At 45.0% G+C, this 15279-nt stretch overlaps 1 protein-coding gene across 1 annotated transcript in view; it reads left to right on the top strand.

Annotated features, from left to right (window-relative positions):
* The first annotated feature begins 4391 nt into the window (after positions 1-4391).
* Positions 4392-15279, top strand: part of SLC4A8 (solute carrier family 4 member 8) — a 90102-nt gene continuing 79214 nt past the window's right edge. The window contains exon 1 of the mRNA XM_070934915.1: positions 4392-4472. Within this exon, the coding sequence (XP_070791016.1) occupies positions 4392-4472 (81 nt within the window). The remainder of the gene's footprint in view (positions 4473-15279) is intronic.

Genomic DNA, 15279 nt, shown 5'->3' with positions numbered 1-15279 from the left:
TATTAGCACCTCACTTGATCTTGATTGAATCCCTCAATACACTTTGGGATTGCATTGGCTTTTTTCGCTGCTGCTGCACACTACTGACTCATATTTGACTGGTTGTCCACTAAGACTCCAAGATCCCTCATAGTTATTGCTAATAAGCCTGGTTTCACCCAGTCTACATGTGTACTTTTGGTTTTTCTTGCCTAAGTATAAGACATTACTTTTCTCTACATTGAATTTCATTTTGTTAGATAGGATCCAATGTTCAAGTCTGTCAAGATCTATCTGGATCTTGAACCTATCATCTAGGGCCGTGATGGTGAACCTATGGCATGAATGCCACAGGTGGCACGCGGAGCCATATTGGTGGGCACACGAGCGTTGCCATAGCTCAGCTCCAGCATGCATGTGCACGCTGGCCAGCTAATTTTTGGGCCTTCTGGGCCCACCGGAAGTCGGCAAATGAGTTATTTCTGGCCCCCAGAGGGCCTCCAGTGGGGTGAGGAAGGCTGTTTTCGCCCTCCCCAGGCTCCTAGAAAGCCTCTAGGCAAAAAACAGGCCTACCGGGCACACGATGCAATCACATGCCAAAAGTGGGGGGAGCATGGGGGAGTGGCATGCGCATGCACGGGGGGGGCAGGGCACATAGAATTATGGGTTTGGGCACATGCGCGCACAACTATCCTGCACTCCTCCAGCTTTTGGCACGCGATGGCAAAAAGGTTAGCCATCACTGATCTAGGGTGTTAGCTATTCATGCCAGCTTAGTATCATCCGCAAAATTGGTAAGTTCCCCTTCTATTCCCTCATCTCAGTCGTTTATGAAGATACTGAATTTTACTGGGCCTAAGACGGAACCTTGTGGTACCCCACTGCTTACTTCCCTCCATGTAGACATAGACCCATTAAGGACTACTCGTTGAGTATGGTTTGTCAGCCAGTTACAAATCCATCTGGTGGTGATGCTATCTATCCCACTTTTTTCTAGCTTAGGTTGTGGTCTACTGTCAAATGCTTTGCTGAAGTCTAAGTATATTATGTCCACAGTATTTCGCTGGTGTACTAATTTAGTCATTATGTTGAAGAATGAAATAAGATTGGTTTGGCATGATCTGTTTTTAACAAACACATGCTGATTGCTAGTTATTACTTTACTCGTTTCTAGAAGTTGGCAGGTCTGTTTTTTTATTATTTTTTCAAGTATCTTCCCAGGTACTGATGTTAGGTTGATTGGTCTGTAGTTTCCTGGGTCTGTTTTTCCCCCCTTTTTTGAAGATGGGAACCACATCAGCTCTGATGTGCTCTGGTAGTTTCCCAGTGCTCCAGGATTTTTGAAAAATGTGGTACAGTGGTTCTGAGATGACATCTGCCAGCTCCTTTAGAACTCTGGGATGTAATCCATCAGGTCCTGGTGATTTGCATTCATCAAGATCAGACAGGTGTTCTCGTACTATTTTTTGCTTATTTTAACTTTTATTTCTAGTCTGTCTTTTACAGTTATGTTTTTGGTAGGTTGGGCTATAGTTTCTTTTTGGGTAAAGACTGCAAAAAGTTTCTTTTACCTTCTCCTCAGAATGATTGGCTGTTGACTGAGGTATGAATGGGAACCACACGAGGCAGAAAAGCTATCTCTGGACCCAGCCACCTCAGCCTGGCCCTGTCTCTTTCCACGCATGGCCATCCTTAACATACCACATAAAATCAGCTGCAAGACCAATTTGGCCTAAAGTAGCCTACCTGCTTACCACTGGACTAACTTGGAAAGTGGCTGGCCATGCCAAGATGGAAATGATCATTGGGAGTTGGGCTAGACTGATGACCCAATAACATCTATTCTTAACTGGATTCAGTTTCAGAAAAATGTGAAAGTTCATCAGGTTTTATAGGTAACAGGAACAAATCAGGACACCGGCCACCTTCAACAAAATTCTCTGCAAGTTCTATTTTGAATGTAGGCATTTGAATGGCAGCCTCTCTAACTACTGAAACCCTTCCCTGTCCTTTATGTCACAATTATAGTTATGTCTGGAAGTCCTCTTGAATTAAATAGGTTCTACTGTGATAAAAAGAGCATAGATCTGCAAACTGCAAACATTTGAAACCATTCATGGTGGAAAATAAATATTAATATATTTCAAATGAATACCTTCCTTCACATTGTTTATATTCCTAGAAGCCTTCTGATTTCAATATCTCTGAAGTATACTGGTAAAATTAATACTGCGTAGTAGACTTAATTATGCAGAACTGCTCTTTTCTGAATTAAAATATGTTATTTGTAATATAAAGTGGAAGGAGAAGGGGAACTGACAGATTTTTTTTTCCAGCAGATATCTTGGTTTTATATCATGTCAAAATGCTTCTCCCAGATAGATATTTAAAAAATTCCTCGTATGACCTCAGCCTGGAACATGATGGAATCCTAACTTTTACATACTCTTTGCAAATGTCCTTTGTAAAAGATAAAAAAATACTAGTAATTCAGCAGCTAAACAAGGATGATAGTAAGCACCACAACCATCCTGTGAAGTTAGTTGAGCTTGGAGAAAACTGCTTAAAACCATGAAGCTGGTTTTCATGCTTAACAGGAGGCTAGAACTCATGGGTTCCCATTTTTAGTCCAGCGCCTTAATTATTACACAAAATTGTGCAGTTTTGATATCTCCTATAAGTGCCATCTTCTGCCAACCTAGCAGTTTGAAAGCACCTAAAAAATGCAAATAGAAAAATAGGGACCACCTTTAGTGGGATGGTAACAGCGTTCCATGCGCCTTTGGCATTTAGTCATGCCGGCCACATGACCATGGAGATATCTTCGGACAGCGCTGGTTCTTCGGCTTTGAAACGGAGATGAACACTGCCCCCTAGAGTCAGTAACGACTAGCACATATGTGTGAGGGGAACCTTTACCTTTACCTTTACCTTGTAAGTGCCATGACTAATTGATATCTTGCTGGTTTCTGCTAACTAGCAAGGCAGATTTTGCAAAGGTTATCATGGATGGGTGCAGGATCCAAGCCAGTATAATTTCTCTGAAACAAAGGAGAGTTTGTTGAGATGACCCGCATGATTCTGGACAGTTGCTTCTCCTAAGTAGACCATTTTTTAGTCAGCTTATGAGTAAAGTAACTGAGAATCAGGGTTACATTAAGCCCACTCTCACAAAATCTTTATGGACATTAAACTTGATTGACCCTACATCTTAATCGCTTTGTTGGATTTTAAATTTTTAAATTTTGTGTATTAGTAAGATTGAGAGTCTTTAGACTGGCAAGGTTTTCCTGTATTCATCAGATGAATTTATACCTCCTTAAAAGATAATGACATAGATTTGATTTTAAACGTTTTTGAAATAAATGATTTTTTAAAAATAATGTAGCAAAAGGGTGCTGAGTATAAAGAATAATTTTAAAATCACAGGGAAGGTTTATAACATTAACCTTGTAACATAAACTTGTTTGACCAGGTTTAAAATAATTGTATGTGGTTGCTCTTACTGGGCTTTTGCTGAGAAAGATTGATTGACATAGCATTTGAACTTTGTTTTCATCACCTGAGAGAAGAGCTATGGGGAGACGAGAGATTATGTTTTATTTAGAGATGATATTGAAATTCTTTTAACCTGCTGGAAAATGGAAAAAGTTACTTCTTTTTTTCTTTCCCTTCTTTTTTTTTTTTCATACTCTCCTTTTTCTTTTTCTTGTATTTTTCTGTTTATAGTTTACACAATCTCTGGAATCGTGTTCCAGCCCCCATGTCAAGTTCCCTGTATCTTCAACATCATCTCAACCATAGTATATGACAATGCAGCTCTATATGCTATGAAAAATGTCATATAATCTGCTTTCTGCACAAGGCTAGGATATGTTTTTTAAAATAAAGCATAAGCTGACAACTTGGTTTCCAACTACATTCCACATTTGTAGCCGCACCATTGAAAAAAGTGAATTCAAGGTTGCAGATTGGACAAGGGAGAAAGAAATAAGTTGGCTCCCTCTTCCTAACACTTAGTCATTCTTATTTATGATGCTTCCGTCCTTACAGTGACAGAGAACCAGTAGGTGGTGAAATGCATGACTGAGCTGAGAGCAGGTGGAAGATAGTATCTGTTTCACTACTGAATATATATTTGGACTTCATACACGATCATATGTTTCTACCTCATCTTTCCTGCCTGTGCTTCTACTCTTGGCACTTGTGCTTTGGGTTCATTGTGTTGGCAAATAATTAATTTGCTCTTAACAGGCATGATAATTCACAGCATTTTTGAGAGAAAGATTGAGGTATTTCTTATAAGAGGAAACGTGGGCAATAGTTTTATTCTAGCGATAAGCAAGAACTTTTTATTGGATTTACAAAGTGGTTTGCTAAAGCCTTGAAGAAATCTTTGGGATAGGAAAAAAATGGAGATCAAAATAATCTTATCACAATGTCTGAATGAATTAAAGGTGAAGATTATTAGAAAGAAAAAGAAGGAATTTAAGGTTGGTTTGTTTGACCAGTGTTAAAATAAGATATACTTCTATAAAGCTCTGGTAATCCTTTTTTTTGCTGATGTCATGACTGAAAATGAGGTATGAATTTACATATAGATAGGAAATGGGTAATGGAAAAAAGAGGCATTTATCTTAACTTTAGAGAGGTTAAGAGACTTACCGTAATCAGTTTGTTTATACTTGTGAAGAAGATTGGAAGTCACTTCTTTAAATATTTCTCTTTTTTCCTCCTTGAACCTTTTATTCTTTCTTTCTCTCTTTTTCTGAGTTTAGTTTGTATTTGCTTTTATTATTAAAATCAAAATTTTCAATAAAAATATTTTAAAAAGGAATCTCAAAAAGGTGTCTCTTTGGGGATCAACCTAGTTGTCCCCCCTCATGGGTCACTATAAGAGGATTATGTTATTTGGATTATTACCATTTTGTTTCAATGTCTATTGCTGGATGTAAACCAGTGAGAACTGACTAATATGCAAGCTGCAGTAAAATAACTAAATAGAAAAGCAAAGAAAAAAATATCTTTGATTTCAAACAAACGAGGATTGTGCAAAATGAACTTCCAAATCTAACCAAAGAATTTGGGGAAGTTGATGCAAAAAGCTTTGGGACTTAAACCCATGTGTTGGTTGGGAGCTTTTATAATGTCTAAACTTGACTTAATCATCCTCCAATGTTCCTTTCATTTTGAAAAGTTTTGATGATGATGAAGAGAGGAATAGTTCCTTTTCCTGAAATGCAAAAGGGTAATATCAATTAATTATTCCTTGATGATACTTTAGTTTCTCCCCTGCTTGTTTACCATCCTAGGACTTTTTACAGCCAGTAACAATTCTGCACTACATCACAAGCTTTAAATGAGACATACTGCAACCTGTGTCATTTAATAAATATAAGCAAAGTGTATTCTTCTACAGAGTTTTATAGAATTGTGAAATGCATTGAAGAATTGTAGCTTATATTGGGTCTTTTTTCCTGTGCGCTGCTCCCACTATCCATGAATGGGTTAATGCTTCAGTCTTTGGCAAACAACTGAGTGTTATTTTAAGAAAAAAACAAGGGACTTCCCCTTTCCCCGCTGCCTAGCCACGCCCCCAATCCCATGGTACCCCAGTCTTCGCTCAGTTGTTGGCAAACGCTGAAGTGTTCCTCGGGAGCTCCTGTCTTAAGGTATTTGTTCCCTCGTTTAGTTGTGGTTTTTCTACTTCCCTCCTCAGGGACGCTTAGGTCTTTACTTTATTTTTGAATATTTCCTTTCCCTGGGGTTTCTTTTAGTTCCTTGTCTTCGTTCTCGCCGCCGCTTGCAGCGGCAGCGCTGATCAGCTGGGCGTCGGGTTTGGAAAGTCGAGCCGCCCACGCAGCGCTTTTTACTCTCCCTACCGGCGCCACTTTCAAATTCGCTGAAAGCGCCAAGCCTTGCCCGGAGCAGACACAGCTGCTGCGCGGGGCGAAGAGGAGAGCGATCGGCTCGGATCCACGCTGATCGCGCCGAACAAGGCAGAGTGCAGCCGCGGTTTGCCCGGCTAGCCCTGCCAAACGCCGCTACGCTACAGAAAAGGCTCCTTTTCGAGCGGCAAGAAAGCACGGCAGCTGGCTGGACCCTCGGGCCTCCAACATAAGACCGTCACTTGCAAAGGCACCCGAGCCTCGCACCACGTGGCGCCCGCCATCTTGAAGACCACGCGGGCCGCCATTTTGGACCAAATTCCACCTACCAGCTCCTAGAGGCTCAGCTGCGCCCCCATTCTAGTGTGGTGCCTTTGCAATAAGGGTTAGCTGGTGAGACCTTCGGGCTCTCAGCTGCCTTTACTCGATTTACGGAGCGGAGCGATCTCGTCCTCGCCAGAAGCCACGAGGGGAAAGGGGTGGTCTTGCCCCCAACAACTCGCCATGTCTGACTCCCCCTTCTCCTCAGACCCAGAGCTGGAATTGAGCCCACGCAAGGGGGCTAAATCAACTAAAAGCAGTTCCCGGAAGCGGTCTGAAAGTTCCACCCGCAAGTCCAAATCTGGGGAGGGGCTGACCTTCCAGGACAGGGATGCTCAAAGATGCCATCAGGCGCTCGAGAGGCAGTGCGCCAAGGCTTAAAGGCGCTGGCTATGTCACCCACCAGGGGGCCAAGACCAGAAAGCACTGCTCCCTCCACATCTAGAGACTCAGACGCAGCAATGGCCACCGGGACGGATCTGGCCCAGACCCCGGTGACTCCGGTCCTGACAGAGAGAGGGCCCCAGCAGGACGGAACTCCCACCCTTGTCCGGAATCAACCTGCACCAGCGGGTCCGTCGCACAGCCCGGCACCGTGCGCAGGAGCGCAGGACGGGCCTCCACCGCCATCACATTTGGACTTCCAAGCCATGTTTTCCACGACTCTATCATCCTTCTTAGCAGCCAGTTGGCAGCAGGCGGTGCCACCACCTCAACCGGCACAGGTCCAGGGGTCACACCAACAAGTCCAAAACAAGGCCTTCGCACCCTTGGCACGAGAATCCTCCTCCGAGGAGTCAGATCAAGCTGACGAGGCCCCAGAGGATGTCGAGTTCTCTGAAGATGAAGGGCTGAATCCAGACATGCCAGCCTTCACGGGGCTATTTCGACCGGCACTCTTTAGGTCGCTCCTTCACAAGGCGCGATTTACGACCAACCTGGGAGTGCCGGGGAAGGTGAAATCAGCACCATCTTCTACAGCGGGGCCCCACAATGCCCTGTTCAAGTTATCCAAACAGGAAAAGGACTGCATCCCCTGTCCACAGCTGTTTACCGATGTCATCCAAAACGCCTGGGGGCAACCGGCTTCTCAAACTACACCGAGTAGCCTGGACAAGAAGCTCTACTGTTCGGGCCCAGAACTGGAGGATCTGTTACTCCTCCTGACTGTGGACCAGCCGGTCGCAGCCCTCTCATCCCCATCGCTAGTCTCCACAGAAGCCTTGGATGGGCTTAAGGCGGAGGAGAAGAGGACGGAGTGGGCCTTCCGTAAAGCACACCAGGCAGTGGCCTGGGCAATCAGAACATCCACAGCCATGTCTTTTTTCAATAGAGCGGCCCTCATTTGGCTACGCCAGATGCAAGAAAGACTCCCTCCGGAGGACACCAGACTGCAGCAAGATATCAATAAGATTATTGCAGCCACCGAGTACGCCTCTGATGCCTCCCTAAACTCAGCAAAGTTTGCATCAAGGGCCCTAGCCTCCACCGTCACGGGTAGGAGGCTGTTCTGGCTACGCCCCTGGAAAGCGGACCTTAAGGCTAAGTGGAAGCTGGCCGCAGCTCCCTACAAGGCACCGAATCTCTTTGGAGCAGCCCTGGACCCAGTCCTAGTCGAGGACAAGGACAAGAGGAAGGTGCTACCATGGTCCTACCGCCGCCACGAGCAGAGGTACTCCCCATATCCAGTCCAACAGCCCTTTCGGTCTGGCTCAGGACCCAGGGGGTCCTTCTTGCACCGCTCCAATTACCTGGGAGGCGACAGATCCCATTACAGACAACAGTCCCGGGACCGGGGCAGGAATCAGCAATCCAGGAGACCCTTCCGGGGGGCAGGCTTCAAACCCGCCAGGAGGGGGAAGTGACTCCGGGACCGAGGGGCCCATAGGGGGAAGACTGCTCCTCTTCCACCAACTATGGGCCCGGTCGACATCGGACTCATGGGTAAGGCGCACCATCTCATTTGGACTATCAATAGAATTTGCAGGTTCGCCGCCTCATCGTTTCGTGCGGTGCCCAGTCCCACAGTCCTCCAAACTACAGGCCCTAATGACGCAAGAGCTGACCCATCTGCTGGAGGTCAGAGCCATAGAAACAGTACCTCCGACCCACCAGGGTTCGGGATTCTATTCAAGCCTATTCCTCGTCCCCAAGAACTCGGGGGGGATGGAGGGCCATTCTGAACCTAAAAAAGCTGAACCTGTCCATACGATACCACAAGTTCAAAATGCACTCGCTTCAATCAATCCTAACGGGAGTGAGACGGGGGGACCTCCTCCAGTCAGTCGATCTCCGAGAGGCCTACCTTCACGTTCCCATTCACCCAGATCACAGACAGTTCCTCAGGTTCGAATACGGGGGCCAGCACTTTCAGTACTGGGCAATGCCTTTCGGACTATCGTTGGCACCCCGCACCTTCACCAAACTAGTGGCGGTGGTGGCAGCCAGACTTCGAGCCATCCCGGTCTGAGTCCTCTACTACTTAGATGACATCTTGATACTCTCGTCAACTCACGACCAGGCAGTCAGGGACGTACACCTAGTCCTCGAAATGTTTCGAAACCACGGGTTTACAATCAACCTTGAGAAAAGTCACCTTCAACCTTCCACTCAAATTCTCCACCTGGGGGCAGTGATAGATTCCGTCAAAGGTCAGGTTTTCCTATCGCCAGACAGGATCCAGAGTCTCCAGCAACTGGCCCTTCAAATCCTGACACGGAGGAAGGCCACCCTCCTCCAGCTATCATGCCTCCTGGGGAAGATGGTCTCCTGCTTCGGCATCGTTCCGTGGGCACGCAAACACTCGAGGGCTCTCCAATGGTTCCTACTCCCCTTCCAATGCTCAGGGAGGGCCAACTCGAAACACAAAGTTCTCCTCACCCCCAAGGTGCGACTCTCCCTCAGATGGTGGACATCCAGCTCCCTCTTCAAGGGCTCAGAATTCCTGGACCCGGACAGACTGATCCTCACCACAGACACAAGTCTTCGGGGGTGGGGAGCGTACCTGCACAACTGGGTGGCACAGGGCCAGTGGTCCAAGAGCGAACAACGCAACAGCATCAACCTGCTGGAACTCCGGGTGATCAGATTAGCCCTGCGCCACTTCCAGACCACGGTTCAGGGCCGGCACATACTGGTCCTGACGGACAACATCTCGGCCAAGGTGCACGTGAACAGAGAGGGAGGCACGAGATCTTGCACTCTTATGCTAGAATCCGAGGCCCTATTCGAGTGGGCGGAAAAGCATCTACTCTCAATCAAGGCAGACCACATTTCAGGGTCAGCCAACGCAAGAGCGGACTGGCTCAGCCGAACAACGATAGATCAGGCGGAATGGCAGCTCCACCCCAGCCTCTTCAGGCAGCTCGCCTCGAGGTTCGGGAGACCAGTAGTGGACCTCTTTGCATCTCCAACCAATGCCCAGCTCCCTCGATTCATGTCGCGCTACCCGATGCCACAGGCAGAGGATCACGACGCCCTTCACTGCAAGTGGCCAGCAGGCCTTCTATATGCGTTTCCGCCAATTCCCTTGCTCCCATGCCTGGTTCAGAAACTTCTGGCAGAGAAGGCCGATCTACTCCTGGTGGCCCCAAATTGGCCTCGAAGGCCGTGGTTTGCCGACCTGGTGGTCCTGTTGGTGGAGCAACCATGGGTGATCCCGCCACACCAGGTGGTACTGTGCCAGGGCGAGGTCAATCACCCAGAACCTCAGTGGCTCCAATTAGCCGTCTGGCATTTGAGCGGGTCATCCTGAAGAAGGACAACTTACCTGATAGCGTCGTCAGCACTATTCAGGCGGCCAGACGCCCGTCAACAACTCGTATTTACGAGGCATCCTGGGAGGCTTTCTGCAGCTGGAGTTCCAGTCACCATGTGGATCCCACCACGGCAACCATTCAAGACATTTTACTGTTTCTACAGGCAGGGTTAGACAAGGGGCTGGCCCCAGCTACCCTAAGGCGTCAGGCCGCAGCCTTATTGACGGTCATCTCCTGTGCACCATACCAGACTCTTTCACATCATCCCCTTATCAGGGGGTTCCTTCACGGGGCTACGAACTTACACCCACCTGTAGTGCACCGTTACCCAACCTGGGATCTATCCCTAGTTTTACACTTGACCCTCAAGGTGACTTTCCTCCTAGCGATCACCTCAGCGAGGCGAGTCTCAGAGTTAGCGGCTCTTTCCGTTTGTAAGGACCTCTGCATTTTCAGAGATTCATCGGTGGTTCTCCGTCTGGACCCGGCCTTCATCCCAAAAGTGAACTCCTGGTTTCACCGAGCCCAGGAACTTATCCTGCCGGACTTCTGCCCATCGCCAAAAGACCACAGGGAGAAGCGTTAGCACACCCTAGATGTCCGTCGGGCGATTCAGACTTACATACACAGAACAGCTCCTTTCCGTCACACAGAAGCGCTCCTGATCTCATTCAACCCGGCTTCCATGGGCCAGAAGATCTCGGCCCCCACGGTCAGCAGATGGATCAGGGCCTGCATTGCATTAGCTTACGATCTGAACTCCAAGCCGCTACCGGGCAACATCCTTCCCCTCTCAACTAGGAGCGCGGCCACATCGGCAGCCTGGGCTACACAGGCTTCTGTAGCCGATGTTTGCAGAGCAGCGACCTGGTCTTCGTTGTCGCCCTTCATTTGGCACAAGATAGACGCTTATAATTCAGCGAGGTGGCGTTTGGCCGCCGGGTACTCCAGCGGGTTGTGACTGGAGAGGACTCTGCGGGCAGTCAGCCCCCCACCCAGGGGGTTTAAACTTGGGCATATCCCATTCATGGATAGTGGGAGCAGCGCACAGGAAAATGGACGTTGTCTTACCTGAACATCCCTTTTCTGGGCGCTGCGTACACTATCCATTCCCGCCCGTATCTATGGGCTTCCTGCCCGGCTGTGGTTGCAGATATACAGTTTAGCCATGTTGACTCTGTTTTATTAATAAAGTTATGGTTGTTGCTACTCCTTGTCTTGTTGATGGTTTTTCGCCACACCTTCGCTCAGACTGGGGTATCATGGGATTGGGGGTGTGGCTAGGCAGCGGGGAAAGGGGAAATCCCTTGTTTTTTTCTTAAAATAACACTCAGTTGTTTGCCAAAGGCTGAAGCATTAACCCATTCATGGATAGTGTACGCAGCGCCCAGAAAAGGGACGTTCAGGTAAGACAACGTCCATTCTAGCACTGCTGGTGCCCTTACGGTAGCACATTTCTAGAGTTGAAACTGATTCAGAGCAGAATTTAGATTCCCAATGACCAATGCCAGATTCTACACTTTGGTGGAATTGTGGACCAATTGTAATTTATTCAAATATTTACTTGATTTTTTTTGCTGCTTCTTCTAGAAGGCTTAATTTTAATGATAGCTTAATTTAAATTTAAATTGACAGTTGTTGGAATATTATTTTTTTCTAAACCTCCAGTGTGCTTATATTTTAGAAAACTAATGAAAAACCAAAGAAATAAATTCAGCGTTTGTTATGAAGAAGAATGGAAATGCTAACCAGTCAATTGAATTTGGAAAATCTATTTATTGCTGCACTATTTCTTTCTTCCATTAATTTGTGTGAAGATGAAAAGTTTCAGCATTTTGAAACAGCTTGGTCAGTTCACAGAAAGGTTACACTCATGGGAGGAGAGAGAAAGAGTGTGTTGCTACAAAATCCACACATGAAAAATTAATCAGTATTCTCTATATATGAACTATGTCTTATTTATTGCTGGGAGAATAGTATAAAGTCTGAAAATATGATGGCAATGCAATGTAATGCAGAGATTACAGGAAGATGCTAAATCTTCCACTGATAGAAATAAGACTATAGGGCTGTGATGGTGAACCTATGGCATGTGTGTCACAGGTGGCACACAGTGCCCTCTCTGTGGGCACGCGAGCGGTCGCCCCAGTTCAGTTCTGCCACGCATGCACATGCGCCTCCTGCTTGCCAGCTGGTCGTCGGGTCTATGCTGCGCATGTGTGGGGAGCGGGGCACGTGTGGGCCCCCACATGCGCAGGATGCATGTGAGGGCCTGCGCATACATGCGCATGGGGGGTGTGGGGCATGCAGGGGGGGCTCCCTGCATGTGTGGGGGTGGGGCGCAATTTTTTTTTCATAATAGAAACTGACAAAACATTTTTCTCTTTCCACATGTGTTCAGAGATATGGTCAAGGAATTACAGAGGCATTCAGAATGGAATATTGCTTGTTAACTACTGTATGTGTACAACATTTCTATATATTTGTATATGTAATAATTTGAGAGTTAGCAAAAATGCAGGATATTTTTCAAGAATGCTTTAATTCAGGAACTATGAAATGTATATTTCAGGCTTCTAATACAATCAAATTCCATTACGGGTATAGGGAAGAAAAGGGAAAGAATACAGCCCATAAAAGGAGGAATAGGAGCGTAACAGGTATAAAAAAACATAGAGGGACATTGTGTGTATTTCTGTGTGTGAGGTTAAGCGTGAATACAATAAACTACAAATCTAAGCTGCTCGATATACAGTTAACAGTTCTGTAGAGCCAGATTAGAGGCGGCCTGAGACTAAAGCACCCGCCTGGATGTCTCTGCACGCACAAGCGAACTGGTAGCAACGGGATTTGAAACCCACTACTGGATAGTACCCTATTAGACTGAATTAGGTGCTTTGTCTGAATATGTAAATCATCTTCTCTTCTCCTCTTTTCTGATCAACCAAGTGTTGATCCATTAGTTGTGACAGAAATTGGCTTGTCGACGGAACCTGACATCAGAGTCTGAGAGAGTGATTGGCCTAAGACAGGACTAAAACTGAGTCTCCTGGTTTTTAGCCTGGTACCTTAACCACTAGATTAAACTGGGATTGTTGTGGAGGGCTGAACCAATAGCTCCTGGCTACACTCTGCCTGTTCACCAGCAAGGCCGCGCTTTGACTGAAGTGGTGGGTGGTTGAGCCTGAGTCCCCTCAGACAATGACTGTTCCTGCTGCTGCCGCCTCCCCAGGTTCCTTCAGGTGAGGGGCGAACACTGCACAAGTGCAGAAAGGTGCTTTCTCTCCTTGCCCTGCCCTCCCCGCCCCATGGCTGCTAGCTGACTGAAGGAGTGCATGGCGACTGCACAGACCCAGACCCAACTTGGCTTCTTCTAACCTAGAACTATGGGAAAATTTCCTGACAGTTAAAACAATGAATCAGTGGAACAACTTGCCTCCAGAAGTTGTGAATGCTCCAACACTGGAAGTTTTTAAGAAGATGTTGAACAACCATTTGTCTGAAATACTATAGGGTTTTCTTCCTGAGCAGGGTCCAACTCTTATTCTGTTATTCTTGTCTCCTGCAGCGCACTAATTTATATTTGATTTCTAATTTCTAATTTCTGAATGACCTCATGCTGGCCAGATAGGGACAGCCAAAGGGCCAGATGTGGCCCAGGGGCAGTAAAACATCTGGGTCTGCACTAGATCAAACAGGTCTCCAAAATATGTAAATATTCAAACTACATAAATATCAGCTACAACTGAGAAAGTCACAGTTTTTACAGAGATACTATTTTTTAAAATTTTCTTTTGAATTGTGTATACTTTTCTCTGGATTTTGTGTTAATTTTATTCATTATTCTTTGATATTTGCTATTTTTTAAAAACATTATCAATATCTTTACAAAAAGCCCTAATATCTACCAAATACCTTGCTTTCAATTCATCAATGTTTAAACAAAATAGATTCTTAAATCTGCTTAATCAAAGCAAAAAACATAATTATTGCTGCCATAACTATAATCCAGGATTCCTAGGTTATTTTTTACGGGGAATGAGGAACACAGAACCGGTATGGTGCACTGGTTAACGGACCAGGTTAGGAATTGGAGACCATGAGTTCTACTCCCACTTTAGGGGAAAGTAGAGCCAGCTGGGTGATCTACAATTTTAGAAGCAAGACTATATTTTTAAATTATAAAAGAAAACACTGCTTGTAAAGCAAATACGTCTTGCTGAGCCTGCTATAATAAATTACATTATATATTTAATAATATACTTGAGAAATGTTAGTCTAAAGTGCCATAATTTGTTTTATTATATGGAAGATACATGTATTTAAAAATCACCTTTCATTGTATAATTTTGCCTGGACTTTCCTTTCTGTACAAAAATCAAAGTGGATAATATAAAAAAATTACAATACAAAGAAATCTTAGTTTCACATGACCTTAACAAACAAACAAACAACCCCCCCCCCCAGTAATAAATGTCAATGTTTCACCAGAGGGGACACCTCACAAACTCCCAAGCAGCAGAACAACTAAAACTAACCCAGAAATACATTATTTCCAAAGTTTTATTTATCTCTAACATTTTGAAAATATCTACTTTTGCTCTAATTAATGCTCATTAATCCTGGGTTTTCTCACAATGATTTTGCATCCCTAAAACGTTTTATTGGATAATTTCTATACATTCCATAGTATATTTTTTTAGTAATTAAGAAAGTACTGTAAAAAGACACTGTTAAACATCGATGTGTTAAAAATAGTTTGTACAACTGCTATTATTTTGTTGACTACATTTTGAAATCAACCCCTTCAATAGGACATTATCTGAAGCTGTAAATTCTTTCAAATTAGCAGGATAAGTAAGAAAACATAGTTTGACAGAAATTATCTATAGAATCTTCTTTCACTGAATTCTGATAGTGAAAGGTCCATAGTTTTTTCTTCTTCAGGTTCTATTGCTTTCTTCTTAGGTCAAACTGAACTGCAACTAGAATATTCTAAGTGTAGCCAAATCCTCTTAAAATGCACATATATTTAATGACTAGCTGTAACAATGACACCAAGGTTTGCCATCATATCTTTCTATTCTTCTTAGATTAAAAATGTAGATGATTCTTACAAAAGGCAGGGATCCACTAGACGCACTGGGACTTATTTCTGTGTAGTAATATGTAATCCTGATCTGATATCCTGATATTTCCATGGCATTTCTATGAATTAACATTTAGCCATTTGAAAAAATATCTTGAATATATGAACATTACCATATTTTTCACTCCATAAAACGCTCCAGACCATAAGACACACCTAGCTTTTGGGGAGGAAAACAAGAAAA

The sequence above is a fragment of the Pituophis catenifer genome, unplaced genomic scaffold (assembly GCF_029215685.1).
Source record: "Pituophis catenifer annectens isolate HBS135680 unplaced genomic scaffold, rPitCat1.0.hap2 SCAF_2, whole genome shotgun sequence".
NCBI lineage: Eukaryota > Metazoa > Chordata > Lepidosauria > Squamata > Colubridae > Pituophis > Pituophis catenifer.
The sequence above is the reverse complement of the archived record's forward strand: the minus strand, read 5'-3'. Positions and strand labels throughout refer to the sequence as shown.